At 33.2% G+C, this 22,467-nt stretch overlaps 1 protein-coding gene across 1 annotated transcript in view; it reads left to right on the top strand.

Annotated features, from left to right (window-relative positions):
* Window positions 1–3,348: 3,348 nt before the first annotated feature.
* The window catches only part of COL3A1 (collagen, type III, alpha 1), a 37,536-nt gene continuing 18,417 nt past the window's right edge, over window positions 3,349–22,467 (top strand). The window contains exons 1-15 of the mRNA XM_012728075.1: window positions 3,349–3,525; window positions 13,413–13,615; window positions 13,875–13,919; window positions 14,364–14,477; window positions 15,722–15,796; window positions 17,432–17,485; window positions 17,914–17,967; window positions 18,981–19,034; window positions 19,673–19,726; window positions 19,893–19,946; window positions 20,495–20,548; window positions 20,985–21,029; window positions 21,151–21,204; window positions 21,638–21,682; window positions 22,323–22,376. Coding sequence (XP_012583529.1) covers window positions 3,441–3,525; window positions 13,413–13,615; window positions 13,875–13,919; window positions 14,364–14,477; window positions 15,722–15,796; window positions 17,432–17,485; window positions 17,914–17,967; window positions 18,981–19,034; window positions 19,673–19,726; window positions 19,893–19,946; window positions 20,495–20,548; window positions 20,985–21,029; window positions 21,151–21,204; window positions 21,638–21,682; window positions 22,323–22,376 — 1,044 coding nt within the window. The 5' untranslated portion in view covers window positions 3,349–3,440. The remainder of the gene's footprint in view (window positions 3,526–13,412; window positions 13,616–13,874; window positions 13,920–14,363; window positions 14,478–15,721; window positions 15,797–17,431; window positions 17,486–17,913; window positions 17,968–18,980; window positions 19,035–19,672; window positions 19,727–19,892; window positions 19,947–20,494; window positions 20,549–20,984; window positions 21,030–21,150; window positions 21,205–21,637; window positions 21,683–22,322; window positions 22,377–22,467) is intronic.

Genomic DNA, 22,467 nt, shown 5'->3' with positions numbered 1-22,467 from the left:
AATTATCCTGTTTTAGGTTGTGGTTATTCCATGGATTCAATGTATTATTAGGTAAATCTTATCAGAAATACATTTTAAAAACTGTAATAGTGATTTGAAAGCTTATGGAATATGCTGAAAAAGGAAAGTCTACGTAACTGTGCAATGATCGAGAAAGAAAGCAATTTCTCTTCCATGTGTTTTTCATGATGGAGATAAATTGATTTTCTTATTGCTATTGTAGAGAGCACTGCTGACATTCACTGGCCTACTGAGTTCATCACAGCTGTGCTTAGGAACCTCTCCCAAGCTACACTTTCCACTGAGCTGGAAAAGATTTGAAGTTTTGGTCAGTAATCTGCCATACCCGTGTTTTGTTTTGTCTTTCTATTCACTCTTTTTTTGTTAAGGAGCAAAATGGAATGTCTGTGTTAACTGGTTAACATCAGTGATATTAGGAATATATATAAAGAAATGTGTGTCTAAATTGCTATGAGAACACAGTCCCTGGATTCCATAGACGGTTTCATCAGCATGTGTATTTGACCCAGTTTGAACATCAGTCCCAGTCCACACCCTTCTAGACTCTGTATTAGGAAACAATGACTTGAGGAGAAGGAACAGGATCTGGGACTCAGTAAGCAAAGCATCCTGATGCAGGTCCCCCAAATCTGCTTGGGGTGACTGACAAGTGTTAAATCAATCTGGAGTATGACATTTCTGAAACATGATCTCTCATGGATACCTTAAAATACAGCAATGATTTTATGTGCAAAATAACAGCTAACTTTTCATAAATGAGTGTTTCAGTCATAAGATTTTTTGTTAATAAATATTATTTGAATAGTGAGTCATATTAAAAATTTTAGGACAAACCAAAACTACATTAATGATTGTACATGTAATACCTGAAATGACATGTAAAATTACTAGTTTCACAATAATATATCTAGTTTTTCACACTGCAACATAATTCTAGTGAAAAAATTGAATAAATGCCAAATGTTGTAGACTATCTAAAAACAGTAAGATAGATCTACTTAATCTAGATATATGATCTCTTTATGTAAGTGCAAGACACTAGAAGAAAAATTAAAGCCATTTCTGAATTGGTTTGAACACAAAAGATTTTTTAAAGTAAAAAGTAAAGATGACTGGAAAAGTCTTCTCTTCCCCAACATCACCACTATGATGCAGTGGACAAACCTATAATCATGACAATTCAATATTACATTTTTTTTTCCCTCAAGTGGTGACTTGCTGATCTAAAGGTAGAAGAGACTTCCATCTACATTTCTTTTTCTTTCATCAGGTAATGTCATCTACATTGGGGCATCTTTTGTATAACTTTTTAAAAAATGACTTATTTATTTTTGCATACAAGAACTGGGGTACAGGCCAAAGGTACTGGGTGGGGGCAGGGCGGAGGTAGTGAGAGAAGTCACCAGAAATAGAGTAGGGAACAGAACAGGCAGACCCACTGAAATACACTGCTGATGGGAGCAGTGGGCGAGACAAGAGAGGTCTGCTGCACCATGTGGTGTAGATTCCTAGACAGGGATTGAACTCATGCTGCAGAGGTTGGCAATAGCTTAACAGCGCAGAGATTCAACCTCCTGTGCTATCAGAGAGGCCCTAATGTACACATGTAACTAGACTGTAGGGAGACACTATTCATGGCTATACAATAAAAGTACAGCTGGGAATAGACATATAACATGAATTGAATAAAAACTGAATAGCGGCCCTCCCTGGTGGCGCAGCGGGTTAAAGCCCAACACTGAGAATTTAAAGCCACTTCCGCATGAGTTCGATTCCCGCCTGCCCTGGAGGAGACCACATGGCGCGGCAGACCTCTCCTGACCCGCCCGCTGCTCCCCTCAGCAGTGTACTTTGTCGATCTGCCTGGTCTGTTCCCCACTCTGTCTCTGGTGAAGCCTCTTGCCACCCCTGAGCCTCTGGCCTGTACCCCAGTTCTGTATGCACAAATAAATAAATCTTTAAAACAAAAAACTGAATAGCATGAGTGGAGAGAACAAGAAAGATGAAAGCGAATGGGAAGGAGGAAAGCTTTGAGCTGTGTCTTAGAGAAATGACTCCCATGAATTGCTGTGAGATGGGGAGAATTTTAGGTGTATATGCATGAAAATCAACATGGTTAAGTTAACATGGAAGGAACAAAATCAATGTAGGCAACCTTGAATGAAATTGAAAAGTCCTATGTAGGATTTAGAGATGAATGAAGAATTATGGACTATAACCAAGAATTATGGACTATAAGCAAATATCTCAATTGCAAGAAATATCTTAACAGTGTGAGTAAGCATATCTTTGGCAAAGATATATCAAAGATCTAAAAGTGGTATTTACCTTTCTTTCATGTATGACTCTGATATTACTCCTTATTTCCAAAAAGACATTCCAAAAGCTACCTTGAAGAGTTAAGGAAACTATACATACATATGAAAGCCTATATTTAGCAATTTTTATACTAACCAGATAAATTATTTACACTAATTTATACTAACCAAATAAAATGAGAATTCCTTATGATAGTCTACATAATATGCTTTTTTTCTTTTGGTTTCTTGCAGAATGAAAAGATGAAAAGACAAAATTTTCTCTAGAAAAAAATCTGCTCCAGCTTTCAAAAGCTGCTTAAAAATTGGAAATCTCACAAGAAATTACTCTTTGGCTGGCCAAAGAAATGTGTGAGAAGTAGAAACAGCTATAGATAAATATCTGGCTTTTAAGATGCCATTCAAACATAATTCAGATACTTAGTCTTTTGACATTTGCTTGAAATTGAACTTCCAGGACCTTGGGTGGGTGGATGAGTGGAAGGAACAAACAGAGGCTTTTCTTTCAGTTAATCTTTTACAGTTCCCTATTTAAGTTGCGTTAGGGTGGGTTTTGGCAAAATCCCAATATATAAAACTTCTAGGAAGATAAGGTTTGCAAATTAGCCATGCCCAAGAAAGGGCATTAGCAATTTCTCAAAAATATGCAGTAATAAATGGTTTAAGGGGGAATTTTAAAAGTATATACATTTCATTCTTCTAAAAAAAAGCACAAGGCAGAGTGTTTTGGTATATATTCTTAAGTTGTATAAACATATATGTGACAAAAATATGTGCCAAACGTATTCATAAACAGATGCATGTTAAGCTCCAGATGTGCTATTTTTCTAAGTTTGTGGGTTGTCTTCTATAAGGGAAAAAGAAATATTAATCATTTCTTTTACTGCTAAGGGGATGGGTGCTGCTCTCATATTTCAGAAAGGGGCTGGAAAGTGAGGGAAGCCAAACTTTTTCCTATTTAAGGCCAAAGCAAAGGAATCTCAGTGGCTGAGTTTTATGACGGGCCCGGTGCTGAAGGGCAGGGAACAACTGATGGTGCTACTTTGAACTGCTTTTCTTTTCTCCTTTTTGCACAAAGAGTCTCATGTCTGACATTTAGACATGATGAGCTTTGTGCAAAAGGGGTCCTGGTTACTTCTAGCTCTGCTTCATCCCACTGTTATTTTGGCACAACAGACCCAGGAAGGTGAGTAGGTACTGATTTCAAGAAACTTTATGGGGTTTTTGTCGGTACTTCTCCTTTCAAATAGGTAAAAAGGAGAATCCAGCTCCTAAAAGTTATCTCTGTAAACTCCCAACTGAACCGTAGACCTGCCCATGAGGTGCTTTTTACATCTGCTTAGAAAGAATATTGTCATTTTTGTATTTCAAACTTCTCGGGTTGTTTGGGATAAAGATGTTCTTGTACTACCTTGTTTTCATGTTAACGGCACTGGAAACCTTTAAAATGGCTTTGAAAAGCTCCCCTCCTGGATTGTTAACATTCTGGAATGCTTTCCTAGGCAGTCTGGAAGTTATTGGTTTCTCATAGTACTTTTATGTTCTGCTTTGTATGCTGGATTCTTTGTGAGCTAGAATACTGCGCTCTGCTTTCCAATAAAATAATGCATTTTAAAATAGCATGCACAAACAGTAGTCTAGAGGAAAATACGACAAAGAATGAGAATTGTTGAATATATTTCTGTAAAATGGCAACACAGCAAAATCTTCAATGTTCTTTAACTGAGTTCCAAATGCTAAAAATGTTTCATCGTGCCTGGTTTTATTCTGTTGTAAGCACTTACATACTTGATGTATACATATTTTCTGATAGCTTATTGGTAAGGAGCTAGTGTTTACTGCTTAGTCTACATTGCAACTGTATCCTATTAGTAAAGAGAATACTTTGAAAATAATTCCAACAGGAATGTCTGAAATGATTTGTTGTTTTTGTACAACCATGGTATTCACATTCTAATTTCCCCCAAGCCAAGTTTGTCTCATTATTTAATCATGTATAAATATTTATTTTAATCCATATGTTTCTCTGTCATGAAATATTGGTCAAATTGTAATACGAACTTTCATAGAAATAAATACTTAAATGCCAAACTTAAAGATTTTTAGAAGAAATCACATGTCAACTTCTATTTGCACATAATCAAAAATGATTACATTTAAAACTAGATTTCTATAAGCATTGTGTCTGAAAAATAGTTCTTTTGTTTTTGTTTTTAATATCTCATCACAGCTCATATATGTAAGTGGAGGTGGGGGGTACCCAATGACATTAATGTTTAGCCTGTGGCCACAAAAGAAAAAAAAAAAAAAACACTTGTTTCCTTCATTCCCCCTCCCCCTCATCCAGCTCCCTCTCTCCTTTCTTCCTATCTCTCCACCCCTTTAAGCTCCCTGGTACCTCCTCTCCCCCTTGTTACATCACTGATCACCCCACCCGATTCCAGGGCTAGCCCATCTCTCCTGATCGCTCCTCCTCCCTCTCTCTCCCTCTGCCACTCCCTCCCTCATTGCATGTGTCCTCTTTGTCTCCACCTCTTTCCTGTATTTATTCCTGCTCTTTTCCCTAGAACTATCAATCTTCCTTCTTTGTCATTTATTCTTGTTTCTTTCCCTCCCCATTCTGCCCCTTCCAGAAGATGCTAAATGCCCAGTCCTGGACTAGGATGTTCACCTACCATATTCCCACCTTAATAAAGACTTTTAACAATTTTTCAATGTTCTTAAATTCTGATTTCTGAAAAATAAATTCAAAGTCCCATTTGTTTGTAAGACTCTGATTTGTAGCTCAAGAAATTGACAAAATACCTGCATATGTCTGGGTTTTGTAAGCACTGTGGCTATTATTCTTCTCAATCTAACTTTAGAAGGGGGAAAGTGTTTGATACATATATTCTCTTTATGTCACACATATTCTTTTACCTTTCCCTTTTCTCTTTAGCTGCAGATAAATAACTAACTGAAACTTTAGTGATACATTTGGATGCCCTTAATCTCAAAGGAGTTAAATGAAATTTTGTTCCTTGTTTGGTTTGTTAGGAAAAAAAATGTTTTGTAAGATAGAATATCTTTTGTCCCCAATCAATTTCACAAGATAATTCTGTGGGGAAATTGCAGGAGATGGTCGAAGTACATAAGAACAGTTATACCTAGTTCTGAGATATGAGTTTCTAATCTGAAAATCACAGAGTGAAACAGCGCAGTTTAAGTAAACACTAACTTCTACTATACTCACAGGAATTTTCTGGAGTATAAAACATGTCCTCATGAAGAATTTTGGACTTTTTACAATTTGTGAAACTTTCATTTAATTGCTGTATTTCATTCCACCAATGGAGAAATGTGATCTGTTTTATATTTCCTATGTTTATAAACATGCCAAAATTTAAATACAAAGACTTGCCACCTAGTGGTTGACAGATAAATGCCAACATAAATGTTACATAGCTGGATTCTATATTTTATGAGTTCTAGAAACATTACATATGTGAATTTTAAAATATTAAACTTTTTTAGGAATATCTAATATTATTTTCTTAAGAATGAGTAGGTTACTGATAAAATATTTCCAAACACACATACACACAAACAGTAACATATTTAAAGACTTTTTGAAATGAATTTGAATGCTGTGGTCATTTTTAAATTCCACATATAGCTTTTTAAATCATTTTTGAATCTCTGGTTTAGTCCTTATTTTCAGTAAGTTATATTAATGCTTACTAGTGGATAGATGATAAATGTAAAAGATGATAGATAGAAAGATAGATAGGACAGATAGTTCATTGATAGGTAGGTAGAGAGACAGTACTAAGGAATATTGCTTCATTATATTTAAAAATGTTCTAGTGTTTGAGCTTGTATTTTGCTACCAGATAATTCAAGTGTGATAATGAACTCTGGACATTTAATTGTTTTTAGAATTACAAAGCTCTAAATGGAGTCAGAATATCAGCTCCTTATTACATTTTATGAAATTATAATCCATATACTTACAGAGAGATCTAGTAGCTGATAAGTAGTATTCAAGTTTTCTTGTCTATGTTGCACCTAAAATTAAACATATTGAATTAAAGAATAAAAAGACTAATAAATGAATCAAAACTAATAAAAGATTCCTGTGTTGATGTCTTACCAGAGAGCTTACATTTAAAAATCAAGCACCACTGACTTGACTTTTCCAAGAGTAGAGCTGAGGTAAAAGGTGACTCCTCAGAAAGCTTGTGTTCCATACCCACAGAATTGCAAACGAGTGCAATCACTAGCACAAACTAGGGCTGTCACTGGGAGAAGAGTGCCATCCACTGAAACCACCTGGTTTCCATTGAGCATGAATCTCCTCTTGCACAGAGTTCCAAACATTATGTAGCTTAGTTCTTTCATTTTGCAACATCAAATGATATCATTGCCTTGAACTAATTAAAGTAGATTGCTTAAGCCTTTGCTAGACATGAAGGGCATTTGTAAAGTTTCCAGGTCTACAATAACTTTCTGGAAACATCTCAGTGAACTATTTCTTGTAAAACAGTTTTCTCCGGAAGAAAAGCTCCATGCAGTTGCTTTCCACAGTCAAAAAGAAGGAGGTAGAGGATTGATAATAGAAAAAAAAAAAATCCAGAGTTTTCAAAGTGGAAACCTTGCCTGTTTCTTGTCAAGATGACAACAAAACATAGGTTAGCTATTCTTGCACAAATCATTTGTTAACTGCAGCTTGGGGAGTTACTTTAGGCACTTTCTGTCTATGTATAATGAAAACACAGCAGAAGTGGATTCCTTTAAGATTAGCTAATAAAGCCCTTGTATTTTCCATGACTGAGGTCAAGAACTGCTGTATAAAATGTAATCTTGATAAACAAAATGAAAAGTTCAAAGAAGAGGGCAAACATTAAAATGCCTAAAATGTAAAAATCAAAGATAAGGGGTCCAGAACATATTAAAAGTTAAATCTCCCTTGAAAACTTGCCTGGAAAAATTGCTATTTCAGCTAAATGGCATTTATTTTTCTGAAACTTTGTTTTCTACAGTGCTTGGTCTGGAGAATGGCAAAGAAGGCCTGTGTTTCTCAAGCTAGTTAAGATCAGACACTTTTTAGAGCAGCATAATATGTTCATAATGTCCAATCTTAAAAGGAAAGCATCAGTGAAGTTAGGAAAGCATCAGTGAAGTTAGGAGTTCAGTAATACAAATTTAGTGACTACATTTTCTGAAAATCAACATCTTTGTCATTTAGACATCCTAAGTTGTTTGTATTAGATATAGAAGTCTTATTATCTATTTGTTGTTCTTGCTGCTACTATTTTTAGACTCCTACTTCTGTCTATATATCAAATGTAAGCTGGGCTTCCAGTCAGACCCAATCTTGTCAGTGGTCTGGATGTCACTAGGGGGTCTTGGAGATATAACTCATTTTCATAAGGTCAGGAGAAATTAAACAACAGAATTCAATTCCACATGTTATCTTCCTATTTTCAGTCCAGACAGAAGAGATTCTGTAGATCTGTTCTCCCTTTTAAAAAAGCTGCCTTTTAAGACTGATTTTAAGCTCACTTGCAGGGCTTAGGTACCATACTGGGAAAGAGGTTTGAAGTTGATTTCCTTTACTCTACTTTGCCCTTGAAGTGCAGAAAGGAAATAGAATCGAATGGGGAAGGGTATCAAATTTAGAGACAGCTTTCTAAAGTTCAAATCTACCTTAGGGAAATGGCTTAATATAACTGTGTCTCAGATTCCTCATCTGTAAAATGTGAATTATGACAGCACTCACCCATAGGGCCTTTGGGAAAAGTAAGTAAAACATATAAGCAAGGCATTTTATACAGTGTCTACAACATAGAAGATATTGTAAAACTCTTCCCAGCTTTAGTTGTATTAACACTGGGAAATAGAATTACTATAAGGAAGCAATTAAAATATTTAGTATCTTAATGATAAGAAATTGTCAAATTTTAGATTATCAAATGTAAATTGAAAGGTATTTGCCAACTACACTAAAATAAGTAGGATGCATTTTACTTAGTGTTTAATTTACCACTAACTTGATTATTTATAATGAAATTGCTGACTGTAAGATATAATTCTATAAATGTTCTAATTCTCTATTTTTATTTTCACAGGATAAAATACTAATCACTTTAAAGAAAATGTCTTTAATTTTCTTATTGCTCAGAAAATATCCTTAATTTTCTTATTACCCAGATAGAAATTTTAATATCCAAAAGAATTAAACAGTTTTTATTGTTAAATTATATTGTATTTTCTTGAGGTAACAACACTATAAATGACTCAGAGGTATAGGCTTACACCGCCTCAAATGTATGTAACCAGATCACGCCCACCACCAAGGCACCCACAGTCTACCACCATAGCCCATTGGGTTTCTCCCCTGTTCCTCTTCCCACTCTCTGTTTCAAGGAAGTGCATGTTTTCCATACATTCATATGAATTAAATGCCAAATACATTCCATTGGTGACTGTATGAACTCAACATATTCACACTTATAAAATATCCAACTTGTAACAAAAAATGAAAATTGTATATCACCTATACTATTTTTAGATTTTCAGATTAAAAAACACCTCTTCCCAGATATGGACTCAATAAGAAAAAGAAAAAATTAAATTTTCTTCGAGCTAAATTAACTATTTGACTGAGTGCTATATGAATATTAATTTTACTCCAAAAGTGGAATGAAGACAAACATAAGTTGCATTACTTTTAAATAACAATAACACAGTTTATCAAATTAACATAAACTGTGTTTCTTTGAAGAAAGAAACAAAGTCAACAAAGGAAAAATTTAAGCACACCTAAACATAATAGATTATGGTACTTGGTTTTAGTTTTCTCTAACATTTTAAAATAGAGCTAGAAAATAAAAGAAACTAAGAATGACATGTTCCTCACAATATAGCTTCATTTTGTTTTATAATTTAGATTCTAGTAAGGGGACAATTTAGTCTAATGTGTTGCTTGTATGACCAGAAATAGAAATAGATTTATTTCTGGATGTATTTCTTTGTGGATTTATTTCTTTGTGTAAGGAACATAAACACATAAATGTAAACACAAAGTGACATGCAAGATTGCAACCAAAAATTAATTACAAATTGGAACAGGGAAGTTTAGTTGAAGTAACAATAAAAGAAGTAACTGGGAAAATCTATACTTGTACATTGGTGAGAGGATTTGTGAAAGTATTTGTCTTTTTAAATATTTTTTGCAAAAATATTCTTAAATCAAATTTGCTTTGAACTCACATATCTAACAAGGAATAATCAGAGGTAGATATTATTTCTGAATCTTATTTTCTATTCTAGTTCTAAATGTTGCAAACAGCTACCTGGAGCATTATACAGTAGTCACCACTTATCTCAGGGTTTATGGTCCATGATTACTTAGTGTATTCCTGAGATGGCCAAAAATACTAAGCCTCCTATATACCTATTTCCTTTATATACATGATTTTGTTAAAGTTCAATTTATAAGTTAGGCACATTAATATGTTAATAGTAACTAATAGTAAAATAACTAATAGTAAAATAACAAGCATAAAAATGTACTATAAAAAGGTTATATAAATGATTTATACATATAAATCTCTCACTGTACTGTACTTACCATTCCTCTGGTGACATTATGACCTTGATACAATGTCTAGGTGATGCCATGAAGTGAGGTGAATGGAGTAGTCACTGTGACATACAACTGCCACGTGGATACACTGGACAAAGGGCTGATTCACACCCCAGGCCTGTCAAAGTAGCAAAGCATGAGTTTCATCATCCCACACAGACCAGAACCCAATTTAAAACTTATGATTGGCTTATTTCTGGAATTTTCTATTTAATATTTTTGGCTTCAGGTAGTTAAAACCTTTGCAGAAAGTGAAGTTGTGCATAAAAAGGAAACACCTGTAATACTTTGAAAGCAAAACATTTTTCCTTAACTCTACCACAATTCCCCTACTTATAACTAGGCTATGGTAATAAAACTGAAGAACATGAGACATCTGGTCTCATGTTCTTCTAGTAGACCATATTACCAACCATACTTTGTCATATACAGAACAAAAAAAAAAAATTAGAGGAAATTGCATAAAGCTCTCCATTCTTTCAACAAATATGAATGAAAGAGAATCCAAAATATCTGTTAGTCACTTATATGTTACTATCGTAACTGAACTTTCAGAAGAGTACATTTTTTTTCAAATTTAAATATGAAGTAAGCACATGGTAAAAAACAAAGCTTCTTTAATTCTTATTTTTTCAAGTATTCAGCATCTTTTACTTAAAACAATATATTTTACTTACTTTAAGAAAGACAACACTAAAAAAACTTACTGTTGAGATCTCTATGTATAAAAGTATACACAGCATTTCTAATAAAATTTGAGAATAAGAGGTTAAAAAAATTTTCATTTATATCACATTGGGTTTAATGTTTATAACAAATTTATAATTTTAACAAATTGATAATGTGCCCATTTATTTAATACTTTTCAAAACAAATGGAAAATACTATATTTCTACTGATATAATGATACCCTCGGTAAAACATAAACATAGGAGAATGTAAATAAAAGGGGAAAAGATTTATGTTAATTTTTAGGTAAATTGAAGTCATAAGAAAAGAAGACACATGAACTATGAGACGCTTGTTCCACATTTTTAACTGTTATTTTCATGTGCCTTTAACATGCCAGTAGTTTTTAGAACACAAGTACTGTGTTAAGTGTAGAAAAATATTCCAGATAGAGACATATATGTAAAATAATCATTAGGATAGAGTGGTAGCATTTTTTTTCTTTTTCTCAATTTTATTAATGCATAATTTACAAAATTATATGTAAAAGGTAAAACATGAATATTTGATATACATGGAGTGAAAAGATTACCACTATTACTTTTGCCAAATTTCATATACACGGCAAAATATTTTTAATTGTAGTCACCGTGCTCTACACGAGCAATATTTTCAAGGGGACTGGAAAGTCTGAAATTCATTAACTGATGGATTTGTTCACTATCAATGGAGAAATCTTGAGTTAAAACCAAACTTAAAATATTTTTATAAAACTAATTTATAGCAAGTTTTAAAATGATTCATCTTAGGAAAAGGAAGCCAATAAAGATTGAAGAATGTATTTCATGCAATTTTAATAAACAATTTTCTATATCATCAAAACTATCATGCCTTTTCTAATACCAGTACATTTAGTTCTTAAATATGATGCCAATTCTACCTAAAGAATAATGACTATCATGCCTAGACCTTATTATTTTATTATTGTTCATAATAATGTGAAAAAGACTTTTGCATTTCTCCTAATTTGTCTCTCATAACACCATTAAATAGGCTTATTTCATTTCTGTTAGGTAAGCGTTTTGGCATTCCATTTTTATGCTCACTAAGTATAAAGGAATGCTTCTTTTAAAACTTAGACAATATTTTTTTTCCAGTGTTCTCATATATCTGTTTCAAGCATGGAAAAAGAACTAGAATAACTTCCTTAGAAAAACAAATTATTTCTTCCCTACTTGCTGTGAAACAATCATTGCAATGGAACAATCATTCTTTGTTTATTAGTCACTGACTACATTGGGAAGTACAAAGTAAGAATAGACTTTTAAATTTCTTGAATAGATCAAAGATGTTCAAAGATCATTAAAGTATCTGCAGACATAAATGGAAAGAAAAATGGAAACAATTTTATGTAAATTCTATGGGCTCTGACATTTGTTTATTTTTTTTATGAACTTTAACTAAACCAGTTAAACCTCTAACCCCAAGATATTTAGCATGAACCACATTATTATTCCTCTAGAGATGGAGAGCACATAGAAACAGAACTTTAATGTGGTGGTTTTCATAGTTGCATGTAAGTATCTATAAGGAAAAATCTCGAAGCACTCAAAAATCTCTTAGTCACAAGGCAGCAAAAATAGTTGTTAAATTACTTGCCTCCTCCCAAGCAAACCTCTTTTCACATTTAAAAATGAAATTTCACTGTTTCACCAAAATGCACTTAAAAATAAAATTTTACTATTTCACCAAAATACAAATACAGAACAAGTATTAGTTGTCATTTTGCAGAAATTTTTGCAGATGTTTAGAAACTCAATTATTGGCAATTTATCATAGTTATTCTCAATAACTGAAGTATGTTTAACCACAGTCCACAACTGATCCTTTAAGAATTGAGACCTGGTCTTATTTTGGCAAACCCTAAGATGATTCACTGTTAATAGCTGCTGAAATTTCTGCACCTTCCATATAATTAGGAAATAAGTCTGAATTTTCATTGAAGTGAACTTTTTAAGTCACAAGTATGCATGGTCATAACTTAAAATTTTTTCCTATTTTTTTCAATTTATTTCTGCCAATATAGGCCTTTTAAAAATCCCATTTTTTTTCAGTGACTTGGAAACCTTTTTATATTCATATTGGATATCCAGCATATCATATCATGTCATGTTGTTCTACTTATGCTCAGTAGAGCTAAGAGTGATATTCAGAACACACAAATAAGTTTTGTTAAACTTTTCCCAGGAATCTGGAAGTTTTATAATGCCAAGTGTAGCACAATTTTCCCCTGGATTTTTCAACTAGGTTAATAAAATCCAGAAAGTTTTCAGTTAATTAGAAAATTATCTTAATGCTCCCATCTACTGTTAAAGCAAAGAATAGCAGTTGGTTAGAAAGATCTGTTTTCAACTGAACAATTATTAAGGAAATGTGTTAAAGTGTTTGTGTGATTTGCATTGTTGTAAAATTCTTGCAATAGATGAAAATCAAATACTTAGTTGCCTTGAAGAAAGTTTACTATGATGTGCCCATTTGATATTAACAAACATATTTTCTTAGTAAATAATATAGGGAGACTGTGATACCCTTTGTAACTGTATTAGTGGATCTTCTTTTTTGCAAGCGCATATTTATAAGGACGTACTCAAAAATTGGTTGAATGAAAGGAAGAAATTTTTTCCCCTCTCTCCACTTTGCTAGTTGAAAATATTCATGGCAGCATCATAGGACACATTGCAGCAGAGCATAAAAATATCCCACTTATTTTCCAGCTATTGATGGAGGATGCTCTCATCTTGGTCAGTCCTATGCCGATAGAGATGTCTGGAAGCCAGAACCATGCCAAATATGTGTCTGTGACTCAGGATCAGTTCTTTGTGATGATATAATATGTGATGAACAAGAATTAGACTGTCCCAACCCAGAGATCCCCTTTGGAGAATGTTGTGCTGTTTGTCCCCAGCCTCCAACAACTGTAAGTTTAAAACAAAACTGTACATCTTTAATTTGCATATTTAAACACATGAACAGCTTCTCTTAGAGCCTGAAAGAACATGAAAATAATGTCTACCAAGCAATCCTACTGGTATTAAAGTACATGGTGAATGTTTTCATTTAAAATTAGGGATTACATGTAATATGGAAAGAGAAATCTATAGAAAAGTTGGGATAGCTACAGCTCATGGTAAAATTGTTGCTATTGTTGTGTAATCTGTATCTTTTCCATTCATTAGCCTCCAACCGGACCTAATGGACCACAAGGACCCAAAGGAGATCCAGTAAGTAAATATTACTTAGTGGGTAAACTTAATGGTAGTTCTTGGAGTAGTTTTGCTTTTAAAATGTTCCTTTTAATAATCTTTACACATTTGAACCTTAATCATCCATAAATTTTCTTTAATTCCACAAAGTTAAATAGTGACATAAAGTAGTTCAAACTGAGAATCCCTAATCATACATGTAATGATTGAGATTTCCTAAATTTTGTATAACTCCTTTACCCCCAATGTCGATTTAAAAAATAAAATATAGGTCGATCTGCAAAGGAATAAATTAAATTGAAATTATTCAATGATTTGTATAAAAATGTGTATATTCCCAAGAAAATGTGTCACTTGTTTTGATGTTCCATATTACAGAACAGAGAAGCTACAATTTGATAATGAGTTTGAGTCTCTAACATTTGTTATGGTTTTATTTATTTTCATGTCTAATTTTTTTAGGGCCCTCCTGGTATTCCTGGGAGAAATGGTGACCCTGGTATTCCAGGACAACCTGGTTCCCCTGGTTCTCCTGGTCCCCCTGGAATCTGTGAATCATGCTCCACTGGTGGACAGGTGATAAATTCCAAAACCAAAGGAATCCCCTCCTTTCAAAATTATTTCATTTCATTTTTCCCTTCTTTAACCTGTATTATATTTCACTTTTGAAGTTTCCCTTATATCTGTTCCCTGATTTTATGTATTTATCAAATTTTTATTTAGTGTTTATATATGCTAAGCACTAAATATTATAAATATTTACTTTTCTTCAAAATTCTATTGCTATTGCTATTTTATCTTTACAAAGTTTGCCAACTTCTTAGTAGGACTATAATATGTACAATATATTTGAAATATAGACTATCAACTCCTAAAAGAATTAATCTAGATAATTTGGGAACTGATGCAACTGAAACATTGTCCTCTCTAACCCCAATGGAAAGCCTCTGAAAAACTGGAAAAAGCAGTTGTATGAACTGTGAACACTCCTTATTGACTTCATCTATAGGATTACTTAAGTTTGCATAACTGCTTGCCACGCTTTAGAGTGCACCCTGCTCCCCTAGAAAAGCATGATAACCAACTAACTGCATGGAAAACAAATAATCCAGCAAATAAAGCAAAATTCTGATGCATGGACCTAGGAGAAACTGAAAAACACTTATACATAAATCATATGGCTTAAAAACTGCTTTTCAAAATCAATTCAACAGAAAGCAACGCATATTGTCAAACTTATTTTCAACTTGGCTACCACACAGAACCTATTTTGAAGTCTAAAATTTAAACAGAAAAATAAGCTCTAAAGAAATTTGATAAGCACAAAACCTTTCTACTATTTTTGTGCTTTTTTATGGAAATTACTTCTGGGTATATTGATCAGAAACCAAGGATGTGAATTTTATTTGCATCATTCATTAGCTGACAGGAACATAATTTTAGTTATTTTTCATTTAAAATCAGAAGGGCTAATTACATTATCTGAAGGTGATTTTAGTCTCAGTCCATAATCCTACAGTGCTGTGTATACTGTTTGGGAATAGTTTTTTGAGTAAGACAATGCAAAACCAAATTTTATTAGATTAACATTGCATATAATGAGATGGAATATTTATGTATTACGTAAGCATGTATTTCTACAGAACTAATATCTACAGTTAGAGAGAGAGGGTAGGCAAGAAAACAGTACAGACTACATCCTCTGGCATGCAGAAACTCTCTCCCTGATGTTGCATGTGCTTGCTTCTTCTGAATACCTTTGAAAAGGACTATGATTTGTATATCAAAATGATCATATCTATCTGGTCTCTTTGCTACAGAATTATTCTCCTCAGTTTGATTCATATGATGTCAAGGCTGGAGGAGGTGGAGGAGGAGGTTTTCCTGGGCCAGCTGTATGTACAAAATCTTTCTCAGTGTTTCAGTGTTACTTTAGGTTCCAGTTTGTTAAATTTTGAATGGTTGTTCTCCTAATAATGTAACATGATACAACTGTACAAAATAGCTTAGTCTCTATAAAAGCTGAGGAAGAAAACAGTAGCATTACCATGATCCTTTTATTCCATTCAATTTTTCCTTAGCACTTTTCATTTTATGCCTGTTTGCCACTATTTCTTTTTAAAGTGACCAGTTCCGGGATCCCACTTGCCTATATGCTTCGACTCACATGCACATAGTCCCTATTTTTCACCAAATTTGGGGTTTGTTTCACTTTTGCATATCCTCTTTCTCACCCTAATTGTTTGGAATCAGCCTTGTATCTTTCTATGCATTCAGTGCTACTTCCTAGGTGACAGTTGAAGGCTAATCCCCCAATATCACAATTTAGCTCACTTCAAATCCTGAAATCATATGCAAATATTTCCAGATTTTGAGCCCTATTTATTTATCTACCGCATTTATTTATAGCTGTTTGCATTGTACTTTATATTCTCCTTAAGGATTCCCCTTTATGTCAAAGCACTGGAGTTTAGCTAAAAAATAGCAGAACATAGTAAAAGCTGGGTGCCACATTTCATGCATGGTGTCCATGTAAATGTCCCTTGTTATAGAACAAGGCTCTGGGAGAAGAATACTAAGAAAAGTTATGGTTTCATTGACAGTAACAGGTATGTACATATGAATAAAACATGATGCTAAATTTTCTGGAATTACCAAGCTCATATCACATCATTGGACTCCATGCTTGGTGACTTCCAGAATTAGAAAGGATAAAATTTTAGTTGATAGACCAAATGACCTGTTTAGGAAAAATACTTAAATTTGGTATTAAATAGATTTCCAGAAGATAATTTTATAATCTCTTAAGAGTGATTTTTTTTTTATTCTGAAAAACCAGGAAAAAAGTTACATCAGCTATGCATTATCATAACTTTCCAGAAAGGAGACTATGGGCGGGGTGTGTGTGTGTGTGTGTGTGTGTGAGTGTAATTATAAATTGTTGCATTTAGAAGCAACATGCTACAAAGCTGAAGATTTTTTAGTTTATCTGTATTTCTAAACAATGATAATTCAATTGGTTATCATTTATCTTTGTCACATATATGGTAATTCTCATATAAATCTTCATGTCATCATAACTCACTGTTATATTTACAACTTTAGGGTTGGATTACAAAATTAATTTAAGAAAGTGGGACATGAAATTTAGCATGTAAATAACCATTTTCCACAGTGAATTTGACTGTAAAGCAAAAATATGTACTTCCTCCAATTCTAATATCATCCAAAAATTATAGTAAGTCCCATGGCAATTGGATTGCATTTTTGCCCAGGTTATGAATCCCCTTTTTGGGGCTTGAAGCTAACATTTTATAACAACTTCCAATAATTGTTATTGATTCTCTGGAATATCCTTTAGAGTAACATTTTCTTACTAAGATCTTCACTGAAGATCTCATAAAATTAATCATAGTCATATGTGGTCCCATGATGAGGTATTGTTCAGTTTTAAGTGTCATGCCTAAATGGAGATGTGCTCCAGATGCATTCTGAAATATTTGTATTTATCTTTCACATTTACATTTCAGGGTCCCCCTGGTCCTCCTGGTCCCCCTGGTACATCTGGCCATCCTGGCTCCCCTGTAAGTATAGCCATTAGTTATGCCTTTTTCTTCATGCTTATTACATATGTCAAATCAGTAAAGGGCCTGCTGTCATTTGAGTGTTCCTGTATGTGTAATTTCATTTTATAGTGAAGCCACAAGCAAGAAACTGATTATTTCATCAAAGATATTACGATTTCACATTTAATTTGTTCCCATCAACAACTATTAGCAATTAAAATATTGACAAAAATTAATCACATGTTTAATTTGCATGCCATCTGGCTTCAAGTTTGGAGAAATTCTCTTCAAGGGACTCAAGTAATTGGGATGGTATAAATTAACTTTCATCTGAAAATCCTGGTTTCAGTCATTGTAACCTTAATTTTTTACTGTCTTCAGTATGTAAATCAACCACATTAAGATTAAGTTACATTAAAGTATTTGTGTATTACTCTACCCATTAGGGATCTCCAGGATACCAAGGTCCTCCTGGTGAACCTGGGCAAGCTGGACCTTCAGTAAGTATCATTTATATATATTTAATATATTGACTTTTCTATAAACACTTTATTTTTCTAAAGTATAATCAAAAGTCCCTACAAAGTAAAGACTGTTTATGCTTACATTAAAAAATAACAAAGCACACTTTTATAATAATTATACTGGCTTCAAAGATACTTGAACTCAAAGATAGCTTAGGAACAGTATTTAGGTTAAGAATTCCCTTGCGGCCCTCCCTGGTGGCGCAGCGGGTTAAAGCACAGCACTAAGAAGCTTAAGCCACTTCCGCATGAGTTCGATACCCGCCTGCCCCAGAGATGACCACATGGTGCGACAGACTTCTCCTGACCCACCCGCTGCTCCCCTCAGCAGTGTTCTTCGATCTGCCTGTTCTGCTCCCCGCTATTTCTTGTGAATCCTCTCACCCTCCACATCTCTGGCCTGTACCCCAGTTCTGTATGAATAAATAAATAAATCTTTAAAAAAAAAAAAAGAATCCCCTTGCTAGTTAGCCATTATATTAGTTTACTTGCTAGTATAGAAACAAAATCCGCTATGTTTTAAATACAGATTTAATCTTCCTGTAATAATTTGGTTCATCTTCATAGCTACTGCTCTGGTATATAACTTTTTAATTTAATTTAGTAGAAATAAACATAAATTAATAGACTTGTCCAAGAGTACAGGTTGTGTAAATAAGCAAGTAAAGTAAAGTGAGTTAATTCAATATTTCAAGATATTGTGAATACATATATAATTGAAAATTCAATATCTCAAAACATATAGAAGTATATTTGGATTTATTAATTCACATATATGATATAAAATATAATACATGCTATTTCTAATTTTCCTTAAAAATAAGTTTAATAAAAATAAAAATAGATATGGTATATTAACTCAGAGTATCATTTTCTTAATGAGAAATTTCAAGAGTAGTTTCTAAAAGGAAGTTCCCTCCAGGAATAAACATATTTTGGCAACTGTAACAGAAAATATACAAATATATTTGGTTTTTCTTTATTTTTAGGGTCCTCCAGGCCCTCCTGGTGCTTTAGGTCCATCAGGCCCTGCTGGAAAAGATGTAAGTTTTTAAGGACTGAATGATGACACAATAAAATTCTATTTGGAATAGTCTAAATAGAATATATCATCTGTAAGAAATTTATGGTAAAAAAAATCTTATCCAAAAATTGTTGATATTTTACATGTTAGCTCATGTTAATCTTTGAATATCAGTATTTACTTAACCACACATACCATTTATTAAATTCCCAACTAGCAGAATTCCTAAATGTATATCTTGACTCCATCAAGAAGACTCAACCAAAGTATCACTTAACTAGAAGAGAAATAAATTATTTCTTTCTGTTGTAATGAGAAAATTGTTAGTAGTACTTTATGAAATTGAAAACTTTAAACATCTTTCACAGTATGTAGGGATTTTTTCCATATAACCTTCAATGGCAAATTGTTCACATGGAGCTGAGAGACAATCGTCTCTCAGTGATGAAAAATGCCTTCATTGTTCATAGGTTTCACAGTGGTGGGAGAAGCCATCTCCTTTCCTTCTACCATGGAAGCTGATCTCACAAATCCTCATCTAGCCCTATGATCTTCATAAATGCTAGATGAGAATAATGCATAGGAATCAGTTCCCTAACTCACTACAATATATTTTCTCTTGCACAGCATCCATTTATTTTTTCTTTATTCACCTAGGGGGAATCAGGAAGACCAGGAAGACCTGGAGAAAGAGGATTACCTGGACCCCCAGTAAGTCCTCACCATCCAATAAAGTAACCTCAGTGATTTTTAGCTTGAAAATTGCTATGTAATTAAACTGAAGTACACTAAAAATGAAGGCACTTTACCAATGGGTTGTGATCGATTTGAAGGTTCTCGAAGGTTCAATAACATCTTTTTTATTAATCATTTTTAGGGTATCAAAGGGCCACCTGGCATGCCTGGATTCCCTGGTATGAAAGGACACAGAGTAAGTAGAATTTCTGAACTGACATTAAGCTTCTCCATTTGGATGTGTTTACTTGCCATATTTTTTTTTGAATAATTGAGATCATGCCAGAAATGATTGATTCTGACAACTAGTTTATTTAATTGTTTTTATTTATCAAATGTATTTGAAAAATATTGGAAAATAATAAGTTCATTTTCTTCCCACCTCATTGATTTAATCAAAATGATTTACAGGCTAAATCAAGGAAATTTATTCTATACAACATTATTAGGTAGATTCAACCAACAGTTTAATAGGAACAAAATATATGACACTGATATTTGTTTCTGTAATATTAAGGCAATTTTCTTAATTAAACCAAATTGCACTTTCTAATTAGTTGGTTTCTTTGCTATAAAACCAATGTTAAATGTCTTCAATCTATTTAAAAGACTTTTAAATGAGTTATTATTCTTGAAAATAGCTCTATGTGGTAAAAATCTAGTTTTAAACATTCCATGCAAAGTTTTAAGCCCTTTTGGATACAGCATTTAATATCTTTACTACTTTTTTTGAATATTTCATAGGGCTTTGATGGACGAAATGGAGAAAAAGGTGACACAGGTGCTCCTGGATTAAAGGTGAATCACTCACAAAAAATTATATTTTCACAAGCTACTTCACTTCAAATTCCTAGTTAAATTTAAAATGTATATTTTGATCTTACATATATATATTTGGACTTTTTCTGAAATTTGCTTGAATTTTGCATTTTAATAGCTGAATAAGAATGATTGATTGAGGTGTTCTATTAAGGTTTCTGTGAAAGTTGATAATTTTAACTGTCTTGACTAGAATTGCTTCAACATCCTTGAGTAACTCATTGGTTATTTTTGTTTAATCTTAAAGTTTTAAAATGCAAAAGTCGAATTGGCAAATAAAAAACAAATATTTGATTTTGTTAAAATGTATGTTTGCCCTCTAGTTTTCCCAATATTTTTCGTAATAGTTTGTGTTTAAGAAATGATGGAATTCTCTTCCTGTTACACAAAATCATAACATATTACATGTTTCTAGGGTGAAAATGGTCTTCCAGGTGAAAACGGAGCCCCTGGACCCATGGTAACTTATGCTTCGTATGGACTCTTTTACTATTACCTCTATCGACGGTCAAACCGGTTCTAAACTGTTCTTACATGTGTCAAGTTTAAAGCAAAACCTTCACTTCAATTTTATTCTGTAGGGTCCAAGAGGGGCTCCTGGTGAACGAGGACGGCCAGGCCTTCCTGGAGCTGCAGTGAGTGTATTTACAAAATATAAACTACACCAGTTCAAGTTAGAGTCGCAGATAAATGCCTCAGGTTTAAAGGCTGAAAATACATCTTCTATAAAATAGCATTTAAAGTCACCTCCATAAAATTTTAGCCATGATTGCGGGACACATATGTTTCGTCGTTATATCTGTTGCAGGTTTCTTTGTGTGTTAAGTTTGCATATTATTAGAGCAATTATTTTCTCATTCAGTTCTATAAAACACAGAAATCCCTCTTCATACATTAGATCACTATAGACATAAAAGACCAACAATTTAGTTGTGATAAACATATTAGTAATTACTTTTTAATATATTTGAGGAAAACAACTCAATTGAATTGGAATTAAGCTAAAACATTACTTCTGACCAACCTTTCAGAGTTAAGAAAGTACTTCAGACAAATTTCTCTTTTTAGGGGTCTCGAGGTAATGATGGCGCTCGAGGAAGTGATGGACAACCAGTGAGTGACTTTGTAATCTGTTCCTGTTGCTTTAGCGTTAATGAGCAAGATTGTGGCTTGTAGACATGTGTGTAGAAATCTATCTGGGTGATATCATATATGTTAATGTTAATTATCTTTACCACTTAAAAATAAAAAAAAAATTGATTTGATTATAGCCCCCAAGCTGAACATTCCTTTGTAAATATCTGACTCAAACTGACGATGAGCAAGAAGCAAATCTAGAGTCTGATGCTTCTCAGTCCACTCCACAGATTGCTAACATCTGTGACATGTTTACAGTGCTAGTTAATATCCAGTATTGAATGGAACAATTAAGAGAGCTCTAGTAAATAGATAATGCCATCTCCACTTTATAAATAAATGTCCTACAAAGACTCAGGACTTAAATAACCAACATAAAGTCTCTTACTTCCTGGCAGCATTATGTTTGTGTAGGGAGAGCCAGTGTCTAACTTTAGACTTCATTCCTATATTTTACAACATTGTTTCTCCATATGTTCATCTGTGTATAATAAATACTATTTTATTAGCATAATTGTCTTGTGAACTATGTATGTGCTCACTTGTGATTTACTACTAGTGTTAGCTTTTGTTTATTTTATAAAGAGATCTTGAAATTGTACTTAATTTTATTCAGGGCCCTCCTGGTCCTCCTGGAACTGCAGGATTTCCTGGATCCCCTGGTGCTAAGGTAAATTGCACTTCTACAGAATGTAAATGTATCTGGGAGAAAACAACAACAACAAAAAAGTCATTGCACTGCTTCTTGAAAATTATTTTAT

The sequence above is a fragment of the Condylura cristata genome, unplaced genomic scaffold, assembly GCF_000260355.1.
Source record: "Condylura cristata isolate star-nosed mole 26May11 unplaced genomic scaffold, ConCri1.0 scaffold00002, whole genome shotgun sequence".
In the NCBI taxonomy this organism is placed as follows: Eukaryota; Metazoa; Chordata; class Mammalia; order Eulipotyphla; family Talpidae; genus Condylura; species Condylura cristata.
The sequence above is the reverse complement of the archived record's forward strand: the minus strand, read 5'-3'. Positions and strand labels throughout refer to the sequence as shown.